The following is a 25,277-nucleotide window of genomic DNA, read 5'->3' on the forward strand; positions in this document are numbered from 1 at the left end:
TGGAATTTGGTATACTGCCTTTCGTCACTGGCTCCAAGGCAGGATACAGAGTAACAACCAAAATGCGTTTTCCCTGCGACAGTGCACGTTCCTTAAGAATCGCCATTTGCACGGCTGCCAAAACTTTGTTACACAGTGGAAAACCGCAACTCCGCCGAAGTGTACAAGTGTGGCTTGTAAGCGATAGGGACTGTGTCACCCTCATTAAAAGTGAGGTACGTGAAACCCACCGCCCCTGGAACGATTCTGATAATCAGGTTGGTGTGGTTATCACGGGTCAACAAGAATTTAGATTCTAGAAGATCAGCCAGCAAAGATTGCAAGATGGCTGTATGTTCAGGCAGTCAGCACAATTTGGAAAAAGAAGGTTGTATCAAAGCATAAAGAGGCTTGATACGCTAGGCATATTCGGGAATGTAGGTACGGCCGAAATTCAAAAAGCCCAGTAAAGATTGTAGTTTCTTCAGTGTTGTGGGAGCGCGCAAAAGTGCACATTTCTCCAGGAAGTAGGCAGCTAAACCTCGACCTTCATTGTTGAGCTCGTAGCCCAGGAGCAACACTGTGTACTCTGCAATGTGAGATTCTGCAAAGTTAAATTTGCATCCGAAATCCGCAAAATTGCAAATGATGCGGTTTACTCGGCACACATGCGGCCATAATTCGTCGTCTGTGAGATAGCTGACATCCACATACCAACATGCATCTGTGTCAATCCCCTCCAAGAGAGACAACGCGGGCGGCAAAGACACCTAAACTGCTCCTGTAACCCATCGCCAAACGGCGAAAGTGACGCTATTTGCCACCACCCGTATGTGTTTAAGTGGCGGTAATCCATTACTAAACGATACGAACCACCTGGATTGGTCACAGTAAAAAGTGGGTTATTCATCGGAGACACAGACGTTTCAATTACACCTTGATATTCCAATTGTTCAAGTATTTCCACAACGGAAGCCTTTGCTTCTCGCCGCATGGGGTATTGGGGTTGAGGCTGTGGCATTGACCGCGAAGGAATCTCATGTCGAGGGGAAAGTTTGTCCCACCCACAGTGAGTACGGTACAAAGCCGGCGCAAGCGCCTTAGCCCAATCTTCTGCAAAATGCAGCACCTGCTCTTTCGGGCACTGTTTGCACGAAACTAGGGAGGATCACCTCCTCCCCTTGGAGAGCAGCTAAGTCAAAAGGGGGGGGGGGGGGGCAGTCGACGTCCGCCAACAATATATCATAGGTAGCAGTTCGATATTCACAAAATACCCCTTTTATGGTACGTTCTATGTCACCTTCAATTACAATGACAATTTCATAAAGTTTGTCAGGGGGAGCCATTCTAGTGTCAGCTATCTCAACTACAACGAAGGCATCAGTCGGGGTCACCTTCAGTAGTGGACGGAGGGCCTCTCGCACTATGGTAATGTCCGCTGCGCTGTCCAACAGTGTCAGCGCCCATGTCTGATCCTGAAGCTGTGTTCTCACTATCTGCGGCATATCTCGCTGTTACTGCAGCAACTTTCTTCTTTTGAAACTGGGGTCTTTGTCGCTGTGACTCATCGTGCTTGCCTTTTCAGTCAGCCTTGCGAGGCTGCTCACGGCTCTGTTGGGCACCTCGACCTCTGCCGCCGCCTCCTCCACCGGTGGGTGAGACCGAGGTTTCCTGCAAAGAGCGAGGAGAACGTTGTTCAGGAACCTGAAATCTATCAGGTGACTTAATAGTACTGCGGTCGCGCAACTCATATGTACGCTCAGTAGAGGCAAGTGTAGGCGAAGCAGGACGGGACCCCTGTTTCGGTTTCCCCTGTTTCTTGTTCTTACTCGAATTTTATTTCTGAACTTTTGGGCATTCATCCTTATCAGATGACGCTTGTTGAGTTTGCTGCTGTGTTTGTTTTTTAGCAAAAGGCTTAACACCCAAACTATTACGGCCAACAGTCTTATAAGCCTCCGTAATAATCCTCGGTAACTGACGGGGTTTGTCGGGGACATCGCGCAAAGCATTAGACACCTGGAAACTTACCGCATCCCCCTTAACATTTGCAAGGACGAGATTGCGTATCATGTCAAACGCTCCCACGAGTCACATTCCCAACTCTACAGTCGCCTCCGGTCCGTGTTCTTCCTGAATACGCTTAATGACGGAGGGTAGGACAGCCATTTACGGGGTGCCGAAGCACCTAGTATAGACTGCCGCAAAAATCACACCCCAAGTTGTACAGTCATTTATGTCTGGCACTAAGTCTTTCTGCAAACTTATGGTAAGGAACCTGTGTTTTTCCACAGGAGTAGTATTCGGGAATACAGCTTCCAGTTGGTTTAATTTCTCAGTAAGCCAAAAAGGCATCTCATCCTTATCCTGGGGACGCTTGCCCATGACCGCATTAACCATGACGAGACACTAAGCTTTGGCCCGCCTCCTCCAACTGGATGTGCTGCCCCACCCGGGAGGTTGCGGGTAATATAATGAACCAGAGCCCTAATAACTGACACAGCACAGGCATTAAGGGGTCGCAGTTGTGGAGCTGTTAACAGCCCCGCATTAGGATGCGGGGTATAAGCAGCTAAAACAGGCCAAGTAGCCCCTGGGACTGACTACGGCCCTTGTCTGACTGCCGCTATTACGGGTGGGAGGGCACCATTAAACCAAACGGCATGCTGCCAAGCAGAAATCGGAACTTCCACTGTCCTATATGGAGCGTACTCTGCAGGGGCTGCAGCTGGGGTGTAAGTGTGAAATACACCAGACACAGCATCCACCACAGGAAACGTGACCCATGAGTAAAACAACTCAAACTGGTACACTGTCAGCTGATACAACAAAAACAACTGCTTGCCCTTCCAAAGAAATTAGGTAATTCCACACAGCCAAGCAACTGTGTGCTGGGATATCAACCGCAGCCATAATGACACAGTGATAAAGAAGTACAATGCAATAGAAAAAGGCACAACTGGGTAGTAATTCAATAGAGAACCATTTTTTTTTTAAATATCAAGCTTGAAAAGACCTATGTAACTATAGGTAGGTTTTATCCATCTATACTGTCAACCGGAAACAATAGTCAGGGGGTCGTAGACTGATATAAGCACTACTCAAGTGTCTCACAATAAGACCACACTCGTTGGCGGCGCCATGTTGCAAGGATCCTGCTCATACACAGAACTGTGCACAGAGACCTAGGACATCAGTGAATTGTGGTGTACCAGAAACTCACCTCAGTACCTAGAAAAACCCCAACCAGCTAGCATCAGTGTCACATTAGCTCTTCGTCCTATAGCAAAGTAACCAATGATTAGACAACCTAGAACATGCGACTTAGTACGAAATAAGGAATGGTGGGAAGTGAGAACACTTTTGTTATACTCTCATACCAGTCCACAACAGGAGTAAATAAGAGACACAGTAAAGTTACAATATTTATTTTAACAACATGATCTCATGTGCAGCATCTTAGCCAACATAAGCAGACATATGATTAAAAATAATATGGTCAGCATGGTTACAATTCCATAAAATACAAAAGGAGAAATCATATTACAATGATGGTGAAAACAGTTTCTATTGCGCCTAGTTTTAACACCCTCCCTATATAGGAAATATGTTTTATAAACTATAGAAGGTCTCTTAGGCTTGTGTGCGGGACCCCATTACATTTCCGCTCTAAGAGTAATTTACATCTGGATCAGCATAGGCTCTATGCATCCCTGGAAACGGAAATCTTCCAAGTGTCTGAAAATCATGGCTAGTGTGTGATAAGAACGCCAGAATCTTACTTGGCTCACAGCTGCCAAAATATTGTGTCTAGAAAACGTTACCCGAACATGTCGAAAAACAACTAACTTGTTTTGATAACCTTGACGGTTTTAGCACTCACTGTGCAGACTAGTGGCACGATGTAAGTCTAAGATGTCGAACACAAACCTTTTCTCATGTGTAGACCTTCATGAAGGCAAACTTACAAAAACAGCTATGCAATGTCATGTGCAAAAGCATCAAAAGGTAAAATGGCGTTTAAACTTCTAATAAGTAATGCTAACATAACATACAAGCAAGGCAGGCCCTAGGCCATACTACAGTGTCTTTACTGGTGTTCAATGTAATTCTTTTAGCACAGCAGAAACAGGGTAGGGAATATCGTACAGAATGTGTGCAGCAGCATTTTGCACAATCTGTAGCTTATTCAAGCATTAGGTCCTGAGGTTGATGAAGAGACCGTTGCAATAATCAGCTCTGGACAACACCAGCACAGAGATCACCAGCTTGCGCAAACTGACTGGAATAAATGGAAGGATTTTTCTAAGTAGTTTTAATGTATAAAATGATACAGAGGTAACCTGATTTACAGGACTTTCAAATGTAAGCTTGGAGTCAAACATGACACCCAAGTTTTTTACTTTAGTTGTAGGGACTGGCAATGGGCCCAGCTCCGACGGCCAGAGAGCTGGGGACCAAAAAGTAATGTTGCTGCCAAAGAGTAGGACTTCAGGTTTGTTAGTATTCAATTTCAGGCAGTTGGGGCCATCCAGTCACCAACTTGACGGAGGCATGTAAAGAACTGTGACACTGTGTCCGAAGGGGAGCCTCGTCACTGATATGGCAATTTGGGTATCATCAGCATAGGAAATAGCTGAAAAGCCCAAGAACCTAATGACTTGTGCCAGGGTCACAACGTAGATGTTAAAAAGGGTCGGGCTCAACGATGAGCCCCTGGGGACCGCACACGGTAGAGTGAAATCAGGTGACTTGAATTCTGAGAGAGCTACGAACTGTTCTCTGCCAGACAGAAAAGACCTGAGTAAGGTGAGTGCTTTACTTTTTATCCCAATCCTCTCCTGGGGTTCCACTAATATTTTATGGCTTACCGTATCGAATGCAGCAGAGAGGTCAAGCAGCACAAGTGCTGCAATGGCCCATGCATCAGCTGTCTCCCTGATCTGTACCGATGCTGAGATCAATTCCAGTTCCGTGCTGTGGTGCTTTCTAAAGCCAAACTGGGAGATATCCAGAAAAGCATGTTTCTTGATGTAATCCGATATTGTTACATTCATGGCTTTCTCAACCATTTTGGCAGGCAGGGGGAGTCCAGAGATAGGGCGGTATTTGTTAGGATCCGCCCCATCTAGGCTAGCTTTCTTTAAAAGAGTAAGGACTAAGGCTAATTTCCAGTTGGTGGGAAAGATGCCTGATGAAACCATTTGGTTAAAAATGGGGGATAAATGGGAGGCAATTACTTCTGGTAGAAGATGAAAAATCTTAGGGGGGGATGGGTCTAAAGGGGATCCTGATTTGGTAGACAGAAGTAAATTGATGACCTGATTCGAGGTCAAGGGTGGAATGGAGAGTAGTTCCGGAGGATCAGTAACTTTTAAGGTGGCTAAGGATACTTCCTCTTCCCTGTTAGAAATGGGTGGCATACCTTGAGAAGAGGTAGCGTTTTGGGACATGAACACAGAGAAACCACTGTAAACTGAACTGACATTATCCTGAAAGAAAGTGGCCAAAGTGTTACAGAAAGTCTGACTTACTGGTGTGTTGGCTATTTCGGGGGAGTTTGGCCAGTTTTATTACTGTGGCAAATAGTTATTTAGATTTTTAGCTGCATTTATGGCTGTGGTGAAATAGCGGGTCTTCTCCTCATGCATTAACTTTTTATAGTCTAACAAAGATTGTTTGTAGGCCATTTTGTCATTCGCATCATAACGAGATCTCCATTTCCTTTCAAGTTCAAGTCAGCAGCAGTTATGTTTCTGAAGTTTAGATGTTTAGTATACCAGGATTCAGAGCATCTTGATCTTTGAGGTGGATTTTTCAGGTAGAAGCTGGTCAATTGAGCTGTGAAGCCACTACTCAAAGGCAACTGCTGCACTGTTGGAATCATTATGACTTCTAAGGGGAGTCTGGGCCAGGGAGCTTTCTAGGATTTCCGTTACAATATTGTTCCATGGACGGAACCAACGGGAAATTTATTTCTTAAAATTCTCTGATACCAAATGATAAAGAGAGAGGGAGAACATGACAGCTTTGTGGTCTGACTAGGTAAGCGGGAGCAACTGCAGACATTGTAGAGCATAATTATTGGAAAATATTCTGTCAAGTCGGTGCCCTGCAGAGTGGGTACTGCCAGTTACTTGCTGAGTCTGTCCTAAACTATTCATGATGTCAGTAAAATGTGCTGCATCCCTATCAAACAGATGCTCAAGATGTAAATTGAAATCACCCAGGAGTGTGAAATCTGGCGCCTGAGATATCACAATCAAGGATAGACCCAGTGTTTAGGAAGTCTGCCTTAGGACCAGGAGGACGATAAAATAATAAACCATTATAAGTACAGCGATTGTCAATGGAAATCTTGAACAGTAGGGATTCGAAGGTTGACAGTATTTTTGAGTAGTAAATGTCCCTTTCCAACTACTTCGATAGATTATGGCCAGTCCACCACCCTTTTTTCCCCACCCGGTTTTGTTTAAAAATGGTGTACCCAGTTCGAACTGCAATGGCTAAATCTGGGCCTGATCAGGCGTCAGCCCAGGTCTCAGTAATGAAGGCTAAGTCAACCACCTGAGCCTCCAGAAAAATGGCAAATTCAGACACGTGCCTACAAAGAGAGCGTGCATTGATTAAGGTGCAGATAATTGATCTGGTTCTGCATGGCCCTCTTGCTCCAGGGATAAGGTTGAGTGATAGCAGATGTGGTTTAGTTGGGCGAATATGAACATTACAATCTGGGCAGTGAATAGGATCCGCGTACAGGTGGTCACTGAAGCAACGTTTCCGCTTGCACTTACTCGTGTTATTAATGTCTAGTAGCTGGTCCCTGGTGTTAGCCTGTTTTAAAGTAGTTTGGGAACTGAAATTGGCAGTGTGACTGGCACTAGGAATGGGCCAGGCGCAGATGGGATTGTACCTCCTCTGCTGCTCGGCATCTAGACCACCGACCCTCCCTTCTGGTATTTCCAGGACTACCGGAAGTGTGAAAAATCAAGTAGCCCCAAAGCCTGCCCTGCGAGAAAGAGCAAAATGATGCTAGATGTAGGTTTTTAAAAGATTAAAAGGTTTAACTAAAAGCAGATTCAAATTCAGGTACAGTGCGCAATGTGCAATACAAGAATTAAAAGTGCGTAGTTGAAGTGGAGTACTTGTTAAAAAATCACAGCTAATCTCTTGTAAAAATACAACCACTGGAGAACATGGCGACTGGCCGATTCACAAGATAAGACTATCACCTAGATCTGGTCCATGTTGGAGAGATTGCCCCGATTCTGTGTACAATAAAACTTTAGGTCCCACTTGCGAGCCCGCCTATGTCCTCTGGCATGTGTTACTAGCAGGATGCCATGAGGCCCACCAAAATCCAGGATAGAGGCTGAAATATCGTTATCACAGCCTAAATATTCACTGCTCGAGAGGATAGGCCCAAAACTGTAGCATGTCCAGAACAGCTCAGATGAAAGGGACATCTGAGAGGGAGACATGTGTGACTTCGGCACGTTGATACTGAACCCCATCAAATGCAGGAGGTCCGTAGTAGCCTTGAGGTGGGAGATAACAGCCTGGGGCATGCCCGCCTTTAACAGCCAGTTATTGATATAGGGGGAAGACTGGCACCCCTGCTCTACGCAGACGAGCTGCAACCACCGCCATCACCTCAGTGAATACCCAAGGGGAGCTGGTAAGGCCAAAAGGGACCACCATGAACAGAAAGTGCTTGTGGCCCACAGTGAATCAGAGGAAACGCCTGTGATGGGCAGGACAGGGATGTGAAAATATGCATCCTGCAATTCCAACGCTACCATCCAGTCTCCTGGGTCTGAGGGCAGACATGACCAGAGCCAATATCAGCATCTTAAATTTCTACTTTTGTAGTAAGAAGTTGAGGGCCCGCAGGTCTAGGATAAGATGAAGGTCCTTGTCCTATTTCAGGTCCAGAAAGTAGTGGGAATAGCAAGCACACCCTACTTCTGAAGACAGAACCCTCTCTATGGCTACCTTGGCCAAGAGAGCAATGAAGTTCTACTGGACCTAAATTGATGATCCTCTGTCAGCCAGTTGAAATAAGGAGGCATGGAGGGAGGGATGGTCCCGAAGGGGTGGGAATAGCCCCTTTGGGTAATCAGGAGAACCCACCTGTTAGAAATAATGTTTTGCCAGTAGTGGAGGTGATGGCGGATCCTGCCACCAACTGGACGCCTATGTTCTTGAATGGCGAGACTAGGAGGGTTTGGAGTCTGAAACTGCTGGGAGGTTGGTGGCTTGATAGGATCTCCGTCTACCTGACCCATGGGGTCAAAACGAACTGCGCCCTCCTCTACGTAGAGGTTATTTAACTTAAGCGGCTCGGTGGCTGGGGTAAGGTTGGTGCGGTTGAAAGCACTTTCCGTAGCTGTGAACGGCAGACTGGGGATGGGAGCTAGCTGAGAGGCCCAGGGACTTGGCCGTAACCCATGAATCCTTAAAGTGCTCCAGCACCTTATCAGCATCGTCCCCAAGGAGAAAGATACCATCAAAGGGCATGTCCATGAGCAAAGCCTGGACATCCCCTGAAAAGACAAATATTCTCAGCCAGGCATGGCATCTAACCGCCACCATCGTGCAAATCGCTCTTCCCAGGCAGTCGGTGATGTCGTAGCCACATCAAATGGCAAACTTTGCTGCATCTTTCCCATCTGTTATGGCTTGGGTGAGAATAGCCCCGGACTCCTCTGGGACTTGTGGCAGCACTTGCTTAACTGTTTTCCACAGAGCTTGGTAATAACGACCCAGTAACCATGCGGTGTTCACTGACAGTAATGCAAGGCTCGCACCCAAACTGTCCAGCCCCTTTGGATTCCCTGTCTGGGGAAGTGGCAGGGAACGCACAATGGGAGGCAGACGCTTGGACTACCAAGCTCTCTGGGGTGGGGTGGATAGTGAGGTGGTTTGGGTCACCCGGGTCAGGGCAGTGGCAGCAGGCGATCATCCTGTGAGGACTTCATTAAAAGGGAGAAAGGGTTCCACAGAACAAGCTCTCAGCTGTAGCACCTGTCAAGATGTTAGTTTTGATCGCCACGGAAGGTAGCTGGAGGCCAAGCATCTTAGCCGCCCTACACACCACCACTGCGTAAGATGCTCCCTCCTCCGTAGACACGATGGAAGAAAGCATGCCAGTATCTATGGAGTTATCCAGTCTGCTGGCTTCACCCAATTCCTCAAACAAGTCCATGTGCTGTTCATAAGGCTGGTCCCCTGGCCCCTCCCTTTCTGACAATCCTAACCTTCAAGAATAAGGCTAAAAAAACTAACTAGGACCTGTTGGTCTTCTCGGCACCGGAACTGGAATCGACTGACACGGCTCCGGACAAGGAGAAGTCTGTTTTTTGTGCATCTTACCCGAGTGCCCCGATGATTTCGAGTGGGACAAAGAGAACTTGGGAATCTTGAAGCACAACGGTAAGAGTCTCTCCTGACTGTTTTCAAATTGTTGATTTCCTTGTAGGCACTTTAGGAAGGTGCCTGGCTCCCGTAGCGCCATCTTAGAGTGGCGACTACTTTTAAAAATTGTATAACGATTTGTTTCTCTCACTAGTTACTTTTGGATTATCCTTGGTTACCAGTAGCTGACACTGCGCAAGAGAGCTTGTTGAGGTCAGCGGGGGTAGCTGGACCCCAGTTCTTGCTATTCATTTGGCCTCACATTCTTAAACTTTATCGGAACGCACAAAGCAGCACTTCCGACATGCCCTTAGCAACGCGCCTTGGATGCCGGGGCTCAAAGCTCGACCGGCAGTACGTTCGCGCAGCAGGTACCAAAGGCAAGCCCATCTGCGTCCGTCCGCGCTCGGACCACGCTCAGTGCCAGCCGCCCTGCCTTTTTGCCTCCCAGCCCCTCGTTTCTTATAGGTACACTAGCGAGGAGCTACAATAGCTCAACTTGGCGGCCCGGTCCTGCACTGGTCCCCCACTCAATGAACCATGAACTAAAAAATGTCCGGTCTGTTCTCTTACACTTACCTGCCACAAGAAAAACTCACTTAGTCAAACAATCTAGAAGTAGCGAAAGAGTAGCTGAAATAATAACATGCACACTTCAGTCGAAATAAATGATGTTCTAGATAATTTTAATATCAATCTTGCTTTTGTTACCCAGACATGGGCAGACGCTGCCTTGGGCCCTGACCTGGTTAATGTCAGCCACCCTCGTTATTTTCTAATCAGATTGGATTGGGCAGTTAAGAGAGGCGCGGTTTAGAAATTCTTTTTAAGGACCAATTTAAGGTCAGATTTGACCCCTTATTTCTTTTAAGCTGTGAAGCCTTGGTTTTTAAAATTGCTCTCTCAAACCACTATTCCTTCAATGATGCCCTCATCTATAGACCCCCAGTCCACAGAAATCTTTTAGTAAACGCAGATAACCCACCATGGGATATCAAAGCCAACTCCTCCAATTTCACCATTCTTGGTGATTTTCACTTTCATTTGGAGAACAAAGAGGACCCCAATACCCGTGACCTTCTTACTTCACTATCTCTTCTGGGCCTGTCACAATTACTTCTTGACCCCATGCATTCTGGGCGTCATACTCTAGATGGCATGTTCTCTGACTGCCCTTTTATTCAGGTCACTTCATCTTTACCGCTTATATGGTTAGACCACAAGGCAGTGATGTTCCAACTTAATCTAGTGAACCACAGCTCTGAAAAGCTCCTCGCCCCATCTATCTTCAGCTATCGACCCTGGCATAAAATATCGGAAGACCAATTCATTGATGCCTTAACTCAATAAATTATATCGGTATCTTCTGATCTTGACTCAGCTACAGAAGATTACCATCAATGGATTAGTACATCCATTAATGGTTTGGCCCAAGCCAAACGCGGAAACAAAAATCGGCCTACAGCATCCGAACCCTGGTTCGATGAAGAGCTCAGACTCGCTAACGATCTTGTAGAAGGTTAGAGAGAAAATGAAGGTCTAAGTATAGCACGAACGAAAAAAACATTTATAAAGCAGCGCTGCTATTATATAAAACAAACTCTTGATTAAAGCTAAATCTTTTTTATAAATAAAATTAATTCGGCCATTATTACGCCCTAAGAAATGTCTTCTACAGTGGTCAAATTGAGCAATCCCTTGCTGGCCAAAAAGTCCTATGCAGATGCCTCTTTCTCCCCCCTCACAACAAGTAATAGACATGTTCAATCAAATCAGGGTCGCCTTTTGATCCTTGTTCACCCTGAGTACTACAGATAGCCTCTGCCATTGTCCCCGGTCACCTATTATTGATTTTTACTCAAGTTTTCCTTTTAGGGCACATGCCCAAAATATGGAAAAAAGTATCAATTCTCCCTGTCCTAAAAAAAGCTGAACCTGGACACAGAGAACCCCAGCAACTATAGGCCAATCTCTTGACTTCCTTTTCTGACCAAGATGGTAGAGAAAGGAATGAACACCGAGCTTTCTATATTCATTCAGGAACAAAAGCTGCTGGATTAATCTCAGTTTGGCTTTAGAAGCCAACATAGCACGGAGTCAGGCCTGATCACAGCCTTCGAGTATGTCAGAACATCTTTGGTCAAGGAGGGAACACTGCCTTAATTTTGTTAGATCTTTCAGCAGCGTTCAACACCATTAACCATGGACTTCTCATCAATCGTCTGTTTGAGTTAGGCATCAGGGGGCTGCCTAAGATCCTTTCTCACTGATAGAGTTCAGTTTGTGGAATCCAATGGCCACAGTTCAACATCTTTTACACTACCCTTTGGTGTACCACAAGGATCGGCATGGAGTCCAACTCTTTTAACTATACGTTACATCTCTAGGTTCATGGTTTAAAAGTTTAGTTCTCTCAATTGTTTCATATGCTTATGACACCCAGATGTTAGCGTTGGTCACAGAAGATCTAGCCATGACTGTAGAATGCTTCCACAACTGTATGCAACAGATCGGGAGCTGGATGTCGAACAGTAATCTAAAACTAAACTCAGGCAAAATTGAGGTGCTTCTCTTAGGAATCGGAGTGAACAAAACTGGATGCCAGTACTGTGCAACAAATTATCCTTTCTCGCATAAATGAGCTAGCAATCGCTCATCTAAACAGACCACTCTTTCCGTCGAATGTCTTATGAAAATCTATCAATTTATTCAATTTTCAATTTTTTGTTCAAAATTCATCCATTGTTCTACATTTCAGGATATTGATTTGATTTATTTCTACAACGTGCTCATGGAATTTTTAAAGAGTATAAAACAGTGGAGGAGGGTGATTTAGGTGCTTTGCTCAAGGAAAACCTACATCACAAAGACATTAAACATTGTGACATACAACATATATTGACACACAACTATTGGACACACATGAATGACAAGACATGGGGAAAGGGTGGGTGATGGGATTGCAGTGGAAGGTATAAATGGCTTTTTTGGGTTTTTTTGGCAAGAGAACTTGTCACTCAGTTCTTCTCAAAAAAGGCTATTAACTAGTGCTAATTATGATTCTCATTGAATCCAGATACTTTTCATAAAGGTTCAGTATTCCTATAACCTTATCATCATCTAGACCATCAATATTTCATGGGTTTATAATCACAATTTGAATTTGTAATAACAGTGATTGGTCTAGGTACTCCAAAATATATACCAAACTCTACAACCACAAATAACAAAAAATTGGTCGACGCGTTTCGAATCCTTTTGGAATCGAAGGATTCTCATCAGGACCACACACAATGAATCTGCAAGACACAAAATTAATAACATGCTGTCAGTCTTTTGTCTAGAGGCACTCTCAACTTTCATTCGGTCAGCCTCACACTCTCTTTAATTACCTGTGTCACATGAAAAGGTTGGAGCTCAGTTCACTGCAAGTAGAAAGAGGGGAGCCTCTGTTATATTCAAATTGTACTTTCAATCTGTTGTAATTACAAGTCTGCGAGAGTGTTGAGGTCTGATACTCACATAGAGGTATTTCAAACTCGCCCCGTAAGGGAAACTCAGTCTCCTTGGTCGCGATGTCCACAGTTTGTCAAATCGTATTTTTATTCTGTGAGAAAAGACAATGGGCAATTATTTCTTGAATTCCTGTGAATGGTTTTCGCTCTAATAGTCCTTAAATGCTTGTACTTTTGTCACCTATTTAAAGGCCAGCGATCGAAATGTAACTTATGCATGTACTACCTTCCTGCTTGTTGGTCCAATGACCAGCGCCCTTCTCTCGTGGGGAATATATCTCAAGTCCCCCTTGATCTAGGTGCTCCGCTTTGAAAACTAAACCTTCGTTTTGGTACAAACAATTGAGCACACTCGGCATGTTTTACGGTTCGCTGTTAACCTGTCTCATGGTGCCCGCCCCTGACTCAGGCTCGCATTTTCATTATTACTCCGCTTCCGTGGAACCGGTGATTCGTTAGATTAAACATCCGAGGCCGTTAAGCCTAATTTTGTATAGCGGCGGATTTCTTTATGTACAGAGAGGAAGTTAACTCGATAGCGGTAGTAGTTACCTTTCACAAGTTAGATGATCTCCTCCGGTCTGCGTCGTCTCCAATTGTGAGAGCGCTGCAAGTGGTTCCGGGGTCAAAGATCTATATTAGGAGCCTTTTCCGCTTTCTGTCCGGGTTTTTAGGGAGTTGTAGTTCAATGGAACTACAATTTCGCGATGTGTACATTGTTTTGAAAAACAAGAATACAATGAAGCCCAATCTCCGTGTTATACACATTCTAGCTCATATTCTAATACATAATAGGTTTTTAAGTTTTGTTTTGTTCCAAAACCTATGGACCAAGTCTGCCCAGTCATGGGCTGGAACCACAGAACAGCTAACAGAATTCCATGAATGGCTCAACAACAGGACTACAGACATCAAGTTTACTCTTCAAATGTCCACGACAAAAATGTCCTTCCTAGATGTGGAGGTCTATTGCACACCTATCGAGTTAACTTCCTCTCTGTACATAAAGAAATCCGCGAACCGTAAAACATGCCGAGTGTGCTCAATTGTTTGTACCAAAACGAAGGTTTAGTTTTCAAAGCGGAGCACCTAGATCAAGGGGGACTTGAGATATATTCCCCACGAGAGAAGGGCGCTGGTCATTGGACCAACAAGCAGGAAGGTAGTACATGCATAAGTTACATTTCGATCGCTGGCCTTTAAATAGGTGACAAAAGTACAAGCATTTAAGGACTATTAGAGCGAAAACCATTCACAGGAATTCAAGAAATAATTGCCCATTGTCTTTTCTCACAGAATAAAAATACGATTTGACAAACTGTGGACATCGCGACCAAGGAGACTGAGTTTCCCTTACGGGGCGAGTTTGAAATACCTCTATGTTGAGTATCAGACCTCAACACTCCCGCAGACTTGTAATTACAACAGATTGAAAGTACAATTTGAATATAACAGAGGCTCCCCTCTTTCTACTTGCAGTGAACTGAGCTCCAACCTTTTCATGTGACACAGGTAATTAAAGAGAGTGTGAGGCTGACCGAATGAAAGTTGAGAGTGCCTCTAGACAAAAGACTGACAGCATGTTATTAATTTTGTGTCTTGCAGATTCATTGTGTGTGGTCCTGATGAGAATCCTTCGATTCCAAAAGGATTCGAAACGCGTCGACCAATTTTTTGTTATTTGTGGTTGTAGAGTTTGGTATATATTTTGGAGTACCTAGACCAATCACTGTTATTACAAATTCAAATTGTGATTATAAACCCATGAAATATTGATGGTCTAGATGATGATAAGGTTATAGGAATACTGAACCTTTATGAAAAGTATCTGGATTCAATGAGAATCATAATTAGCACTAGTTAATAGCCTTTTTTGAGAAGAACTGAGTGACAAGTTCTCTTGCCAAAAAACCCCAAAAAAGCCATTTATACCTTCCACTGCAATCCCATCACCCACCCTTTCCCCATGTCTTGTCATTCATGTGTGTCCAATAGTTGTGTGTCAATATATGTTGTATGTCACAATGTTTAATGTCTTTGTGATGTAGGTTTTCCTTGAGCAAAGCACCTAAATCACCCTCCTCCACTGTTTTATACTCTTTAAAAATTCCATGAGCACGTTGTAGAAATAAATCAAATCAATATCCTGAAATGTATAACAATGGATGAATTTTGAACAAAAAATTGAAAATTGAATAAATTGATATATTTTCATAAGACATTCGACGGAAAGAGTGGTCTGTTTAGATGAGCGATTGCTAGCTCATTTATGCGAGAAAGGATAATTTGTTGCACAGTACTGGCATCCAGTTTTGTTCACTCTGATATTGGCACAGCCTTACTGTGCTTAAAGCCAAAACCCTCGTTGTTATCTCTTAGGAATCGTTCATCGTTCTGGTCTCCCAAACGGTGACCTCAGGAAATGGGAGCTCCCCCAATTCCGGGTTCACAAATTAAAAAATCTGGGAGTCCAATTCTACGAAAAGCTTTCCTTTGTGGGACACGCAAGTGCCATCACTTACTCGTGTTTCTTTGTTTAAATCGCTTAGAAAGGTTTTCGCCTATATTCTTCTGGACTTACGCAAGGCAGTGATCACTAAACTTGTCTTTTCAAAAATAGACTACTGTAATGGTCTTTTTTTGACCGCCCACAAGAAAGCTCTGCATAAGCTCCAGATGGTCCAAAATGCAGCGGCTAGATTGCTTCTTGGGATGCCAAAACATCAGTCGGGATCCCAATCGCTCCCTTTACTCCACTGGCTCCTGGGGAGAAAGGTGGTAATGTTTAAGTCGATGTGCATAGCTTTTAAGGCCCTTCAGCTTGATGGCCCAGAATCCATCAGACAGCTCTTTCAATGGTACACCCCATCCAGGACTTTAAGATTTTCCTCTCAGGCCAATTTGGTAGTACCTAAAATCAACAGAACCACCTGGGGAGGTAAGAGCTGTGCTGTGGCAACTGCCAAACTTTGGAACTCTATGCCCCTCAAACTAAAATCCATAAACAACCTGCTTACCTTTCGTAAGGCTCTTAAAACATGGTTGTTTCATAATTAGTACAGCATTCATCTTTTTTCTTTACGGTCCAGACTTGATGTCTGGTTAACTCACTTTTCCTTTCACATACTGAGAGTCTCAGCGCCTAGACACCCTACTACCTGTAGTGCGCTTTAATATTCACAATTTCATTTCATTTCACTGAAGCGGTGCCGGGACCATACTCTAGACCAGGACAGTGATCTCTGAGAAGTTAGGTATGGCATTGCTTGCCAGGCCATGAGCAGCGTCAGGGACAGCTCCCACAAAGTGTTCAGTGCTAGGACTTGGCAGTAAGAGCACAACTTGGAGTCGTGGTCGTGCTACAGACACAGCAGGCAGACCAAACGGGAGTCCGTCATCAATATGGCGCGATGACAGGTGCTGCACGGCTTGAACCCCTTTATCCTTACTAGAGAACATCCTACACCCTAAAAAGGGGGTTGATAAAAGGTCAAAAATCATGTCAACAAAGTGACAGAGGGTAGTTCTCTTCACGGATCAGTGCTTGACTGACACAGAAAGAAAAGAACTGACGTCAACACACCCATGTGGTGCCTACATAGGTAACCGGAAAGTCACTTCCAAGGCGGAAGACGTCATGCGGAGCAGAACGACGCGACCTACTGCCATGAGAAAAATCTTTTGGATTCAGTCTGGCGCCTGGGAAATTCAACGGTAAGGAATCTGCGGCCAAATGTCTTCATCAGATGCATATTTTTATATTAATACTTACATATTAATCTGTGCGGTTATGAATCCTGAAATGTAGTGACTTTCAATGTAATTGTATTGAAAATGTGACTGCAATATAGTGACTTGTGATGTAGTGCCTGTAATCAAGTGATTTCTCATGTGTATCCAATGTATTTGGGGTACCTCGTACAAACAGGTTTGACCACTTCGTGAACAGCTGTTCCCTAAAACAAACCCATAAAACTCTGCTTTATTATGTCAGAGTGGACATATTTCACACAATTTCTCCTTTATATCACAAGATATGTGTCTTTACAATGTAGTATGGAAATAAATACATTATTTTGGCTACTGAATCCATTATCAATTGTATGGTTCTCTCCAGGTTACATATAGAAGGAAAATACTCTAAGGTGGCGATGAACATATTTTAGTCGCATACCTCTAAAGTAGATGTGTCTATTCCTTAGCTTTCTGGTAGCATCATCCTGTTGGGTTTCTCCAACTATTGCAAATCCACCTAAACAGAGGCCATCTCTCAATATTGTATGGAGTGAAGCCACTCAACCTCATTTATATTGGTGTTTAGCAATATTGCAGCATATTTGGCACTCATCAGAGGGTGCAGCTGAAGTCCATTGGTACAGTAAGCACAGGGCCCATGCCTGGACATATCAGTGGCACTTAAAGAATCTCATTTATAAAAACCAAACAGTTAAAGGTGACATTTTTGAATGATTCTCAGTCACTTGAAGGCATGTGGATGGAGAGTCGGAGATTAGGCAGCAATTGATTAAATTAATTCCTAGGATATCCCACAAAGTGAGGCTCCCTCGCAGGGGATTCTTCACCTCAGCTGTCTTGACTAGATCCCAACAGATCTTGTAGCCGTGTGTGTCCTCTTAGCACTCTCTCCTAACCCCCGCTGAAACTTCAGAATTAAAGCACCCAACAACAAAATGGCTCAGACTAGCTAATCAATAGGAGCTCACACTTTCTGACCAATAAATAAATTAATAAAATTAATTCATAAAGTGCGATTTCAGGGCCTCCTGGCGGTAAACGTCCTTTAGGATGAAGCCCTAATCACGCTGTGCCTTCACAGCGCCAGCAACAGAACGAACGTGTCTCAAGCACACATACGTTCTGCACGCAAGTCGTTACAACGGCTTGCTTTAGGGAGGCGCATTGGTAGAATGGTGTTGGAATTAAAGTCCAACACCTTCCATGCTGTTGCGCAGACTTGAGTTGGAATAGTAAATAAAACTATTTCAAGAACGAATGCGTGCTAAATAAGTGTTCATTCTAATCACGGCGTTCCCAAGGAATGCGCGATAAACGCATGTGGAATACCGTCATACATTTCATCCTGGTACTATGGAGTCAGGACCGATTTGAAGAATAGACAAAAAAAAATGGCTATAGCTGAAATAGCCAAGATTTTTGTTTTTCCCTGTTGCTCAGTGAAAGAACAAAGGTAAAAAGGAAGAGTTAAAAAGTGTGGCCACCAGAAAAATAAAGGTGCAGCCACAAATGCAAAAGTATCTGATGCTGGGAATGCATGCCCGTCTTTTATTGGACGATCCAAGGGATCTGAAATTGCTTTTGAAGCAGGGTTGTGGCTGCCAAAGGCACATAAAACAAGGCAGCTAGCATTAAACAGGCATCGTTTTTGTACAGGAAACCAGTGAAGATTTTTCAAATGATTCAATACTGATTTCCAAGCAGGTAAATTTAAAACTAGGCAGGCAGCTGCATTTAACCCTTTGAAATCTTTACATTCTAAATGTAGACAGGCCAAGATACAGGGACTTCCCATAGTCAGCTAAGGACATATCAAGTACATATACTGTTGTTTTTCTACTGGATTATGGGAGCAATGGAAGAACGATCCTTTGTGTTCTGAACGTCAGTAAACAATTTGCCATGACTCAAGATATTTACTCTTCAAATGTGAGATTAGTGCTGAACAAGAGGGCTAGGTTTCTAGACAAAGGGTATGGAGCAGGTGGAATTCCCAATTCAAATGGTTGCAATGAGCTGCTCCAAACTGGGGATATTCTCCTAAAAAGCAAAATCTCTGTTTTATAGCTGTGTAGATCTAAGCAGTTTTAGCTCATTCAATATGTCACTGCAGACAGACATCTACAGATGGCAGAGAAAGTAGGAGCCCAGTTTCTCGACAATAGAGATAAACTGCGTGTCATCTGGCTAGGAGATCATTTTAAAACTAAAAGATTTGAGCAGAGCAGCAAAATAAATATTAGAAAGAGTTGGATACCTAAAGCAGTATTCATGGGGGCACAGCTAAAAGAAGGGATGGACACAGGCTGTGTTCTGGCTGATATAAAAAAAAAAAAAATGACTATCGGAGATCCCAAAACTATTAGGCCTTTTAACTAGGATGGAATGAGTTATAGTATCTAACTCTGTCAACAGGTTCAAAAGGATTAGGGCAGCTGATAGAACTTGATCCACGAAAGTTCTAAAATCTTCAGTGGCCGCCAGGAGCACTGATTTGGCACTCTAGATGGGTTGAAAACCAAACTGTGATGAATCAAGGTTTCTTTTAGATTCTACAAACACCCGAAACTGAAAATGGATGGACTGTTCTAGGATTTTGGTGGTGGGGGGCAGCAGAGGAATAGGACGATAATTTAGGGTAACCGAACCTGCATATGCTTTTTAGTTTTTTAGATAAGGGAAGAACTGTGGCATGTTTCCAGGCAGCAGGCATCGTAACCATAATTAAAGAGTAGGTAAAAGATCTGTAACGTCAGACCAGATGGTATCTGAAGCTCTATTAATTAGGAGGTGGGCATGGATCCTGAGGAGAACGAGATTTGCACACGTGTAGTACCTTCACCCTATTATTGGGGGACATAGAAGGGAAGTAGGACAGTTGGTGACTGGATGAAGAAGAGACCTTGGAAAAGAGTCAAGAGGGGGTTGGGTGGGAAATAGAGAGGAAATATTAACAATTTTGCTGAGAAGAAAACTCAGCAGTCGCAGCACATATGCAACTTGAAGCATACGTTAACCTTTTGACAGCTGGAAAAGTCTCTAAAATAGAAACAATATTCAACATATGAAAGGCATGGTTTGTATTTGCTACAATGGTTTGTACAGCTGTGTGTACACTAAATATGCAGAATCATTTGCATTATCCTTGGGCAAAGTAAGCCTTCAAGATTGTAAGGGCTCAATATTACATCCACTCTGCTGCCTTGCAATACACAAAACTATAATCAACTATTGAATGAATGTGCCATTGTTGTTGTTTTACAGTGAACTTCTGACATAAAAAAGAGATTAACTAAAATGTAGATGTATTTTTTTTCATAAATTATATGCCGCCTTAAATATGATCCTAATAATGATATTTGAGGCGATTGAAAACATTCCTTACCAGCAGAGAAGTTGTGGATTTGGCAGAACGTGTTCTAACCGGTTGTAATTAGTAATACGGAAGGTGAGAACAGCTGGGGAAGGGCTGTTGGCGAAGTGCCGAGTAATTCCAGCAGGAAAGGAAAGCACCATTTCTCCGGTGATCTTCACAATACATCTTAAACAGTAAGAAATAATGACCTACAGTTATTTTGATGCTTTTCATTGTCCTGTACGCAATTAGAAATACATAATCATTCATGCATTTGTATCGCTTTTTAGGTTGCTTTGCACTGACCAGTTGAAAGTCAATATCCACGCTTCTTGTTATCCATTTTTAGGTCTCTCCTACGCAGCACGCATGCGCTACTTAGGAAAAAAGACATTTTACAATTGATTAACTTTTCGCCCTAAAAACGTGCACGCGTTCCATTGCCTTCAATGGCAACGTGTGCACATTTGGCGATTCCCTTGCGGGAGCGAGCTTTGACACCATATGTTTGTAATTAACTTGCAAACACATGGTGCCCCTGGCTCGCTACGGCAAAGGAAACGCTTTGTGTGCCTTCCACTTTCCCCCACTTGTGAGCGCGAGGCGCGCGCGCTTGTTTTTGCGATATCTCGCGCAAGCAGCTTTGCAGCGATGCACCCCGCCACCGGGCAAAATAAAAAGAAAAATTATCCCTCTGACATTTCTCTCCAGCATTTTTTTCCTTTCTACTTCAGAGGCTGCCGCTTAACGAACGCACGCAGAATTAACAGCTCCTTACCAGACTGGGGATGTTTTCGCTGCCCCTCCCCAGACATTTAGCGTGGAGGTAGAAACAGGATATGTATTTAATTCGGGCGACCTTGATGCGGCTCTGAAAGCTTTATTTACCTCGTAGGGAGTTCGCAGATAACAGAACCTGACCAGCCGAATTTCAAGACTGAACTGGAAAAAACGTGCCCCCTAACTCTCCCCGGATGATACCAAAACTCCTTGGAAAAGCCATTGATGCAAGGATGGGTCTATCGCGTTCAAACTGTACAAAGATGAATTGACAGATATGAGCTCATGACGGGGACAATAAAAAAGCATCCCCATTATTGTTACTTCACTTGCAACGGAAGTATACATTTGTGTAGAGGCGCCCCACAAAAAAACTGTACAAATTACTGTCGCAAAATATACAACCTGATTTAAGATGCCGATTGCGAATATTATCCCCAGAGCTGGCATGCTTTCTAAATAACATCACGCACATCAGCGGTAAGGTACCTCATGGAAAACTGCACCCAGCACTGGTGCGAAATACGGTTTCTATTGCTGGCACAATATATTCCACAGAACATATACATTCATCTTAAGGTGCCCCTCTGAAACCAGTTGCCAGTTAGTGGTACAACATATCGAACATATAAATACGCGTTAAGGTTCCGCACAAAAAACTGCCCAGCACTTGCACACTATGAACAAATAAATATACAGTGGGTGTGAAGGACCCCTGCCCTCCTATAAAACTGCCCATACAATACTAATCCCACTGTACGCACTCTATACAATGCAGAATATGTATATCTGTATTAAGGTGCCCCATATAAAACTGCTCCTATTACCTTCAATATATATAAAACAGAATATATAAATACATATTAAGGTCCCCCTTAGCCAACTGTCCCCAGCACCGCCACAATATAGAAAACAAAACATATCAATCTGTGTTAAGTTACCCCAACAAAAAACTGGTCCAGTTACTGCCACAATTTAGCATATAAATCTGTGTTAAGGTGCCCCAAGTTCAAGTTCCAGAATTTCCCCATAGACAACTGCCCCCTGCACCAGCACAATATCAACAGAGCATAGAAATCTGTGTTAAGGAGCCCCATAGAAAACGGTCCCCTGCACCCGCACCATATATACAACAGAGCATATAAATCTGTGTTAAGGTGCCCCATAGAAAACTGGCCCCAGTACGGACAACGATATAAACAAATGAATACAGGGTGTATACAGCGTTAATTAAGATGTCCCATGAGCAATGGTTCCCAGCGCTACCAAAATACAGAGCCGGATAGAAATTTTGGTAAAGTCCCTCCCCTTGCGATCGTTGTCGCGACAAATGCAATTGAGTAAACAAATCTGTGTTTAGGTATAGTACATAAAATTGTTCTCAACAGTTACAATAGAAAAGAAATCTACTGTCTTCGATATGCTGCCCCGTAGATAATTGATCCAAGCACTGCGACAATATGTACCACTGAAAATACGGCCTATATTAAGTTGTTCCAAATTGTTCTTAGCAGTGTTAACACATAGAAGACACACAGTTTATGTTAAGATGTCTCATAGAAAAGTGTTCTCAGAGGTGTGTCGCGATATATTTTTAACAATGTCAAAACCGTCAAGGGCCCCACAGAAAACTGTTTGCCAGCACTATCTCAATATATACTGAACAGAGCACGACATTGCCTGGCCAGGTACTCCCTGGAACTATACCTGGCACTGAGAGTATCGACAAATACCGTGGAGGTGGACAACTGGCCCGCGGGGTTCAAAAGGTAGTTATTTGCAAAATAAACCACAGTATACCGCTGCTCTGAGGCGACATCTCCGCTTTGCTCGCAATAGACTTTTTCTCTACTGGGGGCTTTTTTTTTTGTAGCGTGACTTATATTCAAACCCAAAACAGAATCATGGTACATTTGTAGCAGGGGAAGCAGTGATTAGGGGCAGTCGTGCACGAGCGGTAGGGGCGCCGGGCCAATTCTACACGGATGGCTGGAATCAAGCGGATGGGGGGAGGCACGTCCCATTTAAATGCACAATTTGTAGCACAGCCAGTTGAGGAGGGGGTGGGGGAGGCCGCCTCCGAGAGGAAGAAGGAGCTGCTGCTGTGTTTGGTTATTGCTAAAAATCGGAAACTGTGTTTTCTCTCTCTCTCTCACTTAGGAGGTGAAGGGGGCGGGCAAGCATGCAAAAATAATCAGATTATATACACACTGCAGCCAATCAGGAGGAACTTTTGGCAGGAGATGAGATGATTCACCCCCACAAGGTCGGCTGCAGAGGCCCAATAATACACGAGCAACGGAATTCTGTATACATCCGCCACTGCGAAGGTGCACGTGCACGCCAATATCGCGTGCACATAGTGTACACACCATCGAGGCGCAGTCCAGTGTTTGGATCCTTATCACCTTGAAGACGTGTGCACGCGGTGGACACACTGCGGTCCCAGCATCCATCGAAGCATAGCCAGCGGTAGATGTGCCCTTGTATTACTACAACGTGCACTGTGCACAGAATGCACACAGAGGACATCAATAAATGCCTCCCTGCATCACAACAATCTGCACTGTGCAAAGAGTGTACACAGAAGACATCTATATATGCCCCCCCGCATCACAACGAGCACTGTGCAAAGAATGCACACAGAAGACATCCATATATACCTCCCTAAATCATGACAACATGCACTGTGCAAAGAATGCACACAGAAGACATCAATATATGCCTCCCCGCATCATGACAATATGCACTGTGCAAAGAATGCACACAGAAGACATCAATATATGCCTCCCCGCATCACAAAAATGTGCACTTTGCAAAGAGTGCACACTGAAGACATAAATATATGCCCCCTTACAGATGCATCGGCCCTCTACAGGCGTGAACGCAGAATGTCAGAGCAGCTATACATACATGTATGACCCCATGTGGAAGGGCATCACCAAGGCGTGTGCATACAGTGTACACACACCAGTCATGAAGGCACAGCTCACCGTATGCTTTCCTCTGCAACCCGATACGTGCACGCTATAGTAACTGCCGCCATCGCAGCCAACGCCATCTGGCTGTAACGGCACATTTACGTATGCGAGTCTGTGTGTGTCCTTGCGTATGGTCCACTGGGTCGAGACACAAACGCGAAATGAAAGAACACAGCCACGTGTCTTTCTCGTTTTAGCAGCCCAGAAGCTCAGCAGCAAAAATCAGTGCTCATGGCACGGTTCATTACGGTTCATTCGTGTTTATATTTGATGATGGGTGGGGACGTGAAAGCCATAAAGCTCAGAACACATGTGCTTTGACTCAACTGCAAACGCTCGTCTGTTTGCGAAAACGGTTCAGATGCTCAGTTGAAATACATTTGAATTCCGCCGAGGAAGGAAGGTGTAAAATCGTGTCGACAGCTAAGCCAGGCACATTCACACCCCCTCAAATCAACGCCAGGCTAGAATTAAGGAGACAGGTCGACATTTATGCCGAATACCATGGGCAGATACACGCACAGAAACATGCAGTCTGTCCGTGTATGAAACATTTGAGAAGGCGGGAGTAATCGAGAGTAGTGCAGCTAGGGGTTAGCCAACTTTCTGCACAGCCTCCCTGTCCCTCCAATGAAAAGGGGGGGGGGGCCCTCGGCCCCCCCGCATGGCGGCGCGGCGACCCCCCTCTCCCCTTGTCTCCCGGTGGTGGGGCGTGACCTCCCGGCGTCCAGTGATGACGCGGGGGGTGCGCGCCGCACCACCGGCTGGCTGGCGCCCGACCCCTGACCCGGAAGGCGTGGTGCAGGCTTCCGGGTCGGGGGGGCGGGCGGCTGGGGGGCAGGGCGAGGGGGGAGGGGGCGTGCCGCCCCCTCCCCGCGACCCTAGGTTAAAGGAGGGGGGAGCGCTCAGGTGGCCCCTTGTCGCCTGGACGCTCCCCCACACTGGTCGTGCCCCGCGCTCGGGGCCTCCTAATTTTCTCTTTTGTTCCCCCTGCAGGTTTGCGGGATCGTACCTACAAGCAACTGGTGCTTGCAGTGCGGGGAATGACAGAGAAGCTAGATCCTGGGGAAGAACGGACAACAAGGAGCAGCGATTGTCGCGGCGGACAACTGTGGCAGATGGTTTTTTGCCCTTTACGGAACAGGCGTCGCGCCTTTGGGCAGAAGCGGCGTCTTTGGGGGAGCCATGCTCGAAGATACAGGAGCATGTTAAAAGTTAAGTTGCTGCGAGCGGGCACATTGTACAGCATACGATAATGGAACGCTGCCATGCGCTGATAGCTGCTGTTGGCGAGGGGTTTATTGCATGGCGCACGTTCGTTTTCTTGGGTGCAGACCGGGAGGAGTGTTGCAGTCCATGCTGGTGCTTGTGGCGTGCGAGGAAGGCGCAGCTGGAGCTCCCCCTTGTGTGTGTGTGTTGTAGGACCAAGATGGGTGGGGATTGGCAGCGGCCCGCAGTGGTTAATTGCTCCACCAAGATTGCATAGGGCTTGCG

General features: G+C 44.8%; 1 protein-coding gene across 1 annotated transcript in view; it reads right to left on the bottom strand.

The window, feature by feature from the left end:
* The window catches only part of SGIP1 (SH3GL interacting endocytic adaptor 1), a 1,317,316-nt gene that overhangs the window by 285,908 nt on the left and 1,006,131 nt on the right, over positions 1-25,277 (bottom strand). The window contains exon 17 of the mRNA XM_078668946.1: positions 20,053-20,208. Coding sequence (XP_078525072.1) covers positions 20,053-20,208 — 156 coding nt within the window. The remainder of the gene's footprint in view (positions 1-20,052; positions 20,209-25,277) is intronic.

This window comes from Lissotriton helveticus, chromosome 1_2, assembly GCF_964261635.1.
Source record: "Lissotriton helveticus chromosome 1_2, aLisHel1.1, whole genome shotgun sequence".
Classification (NCBI taxonomy): domain Eukaryota; kingdom Metazoa; phylum Chordata; class Amphibia; order Caudata; family Salamandridae; genus Lissotriton; species Lissotriton helveticus.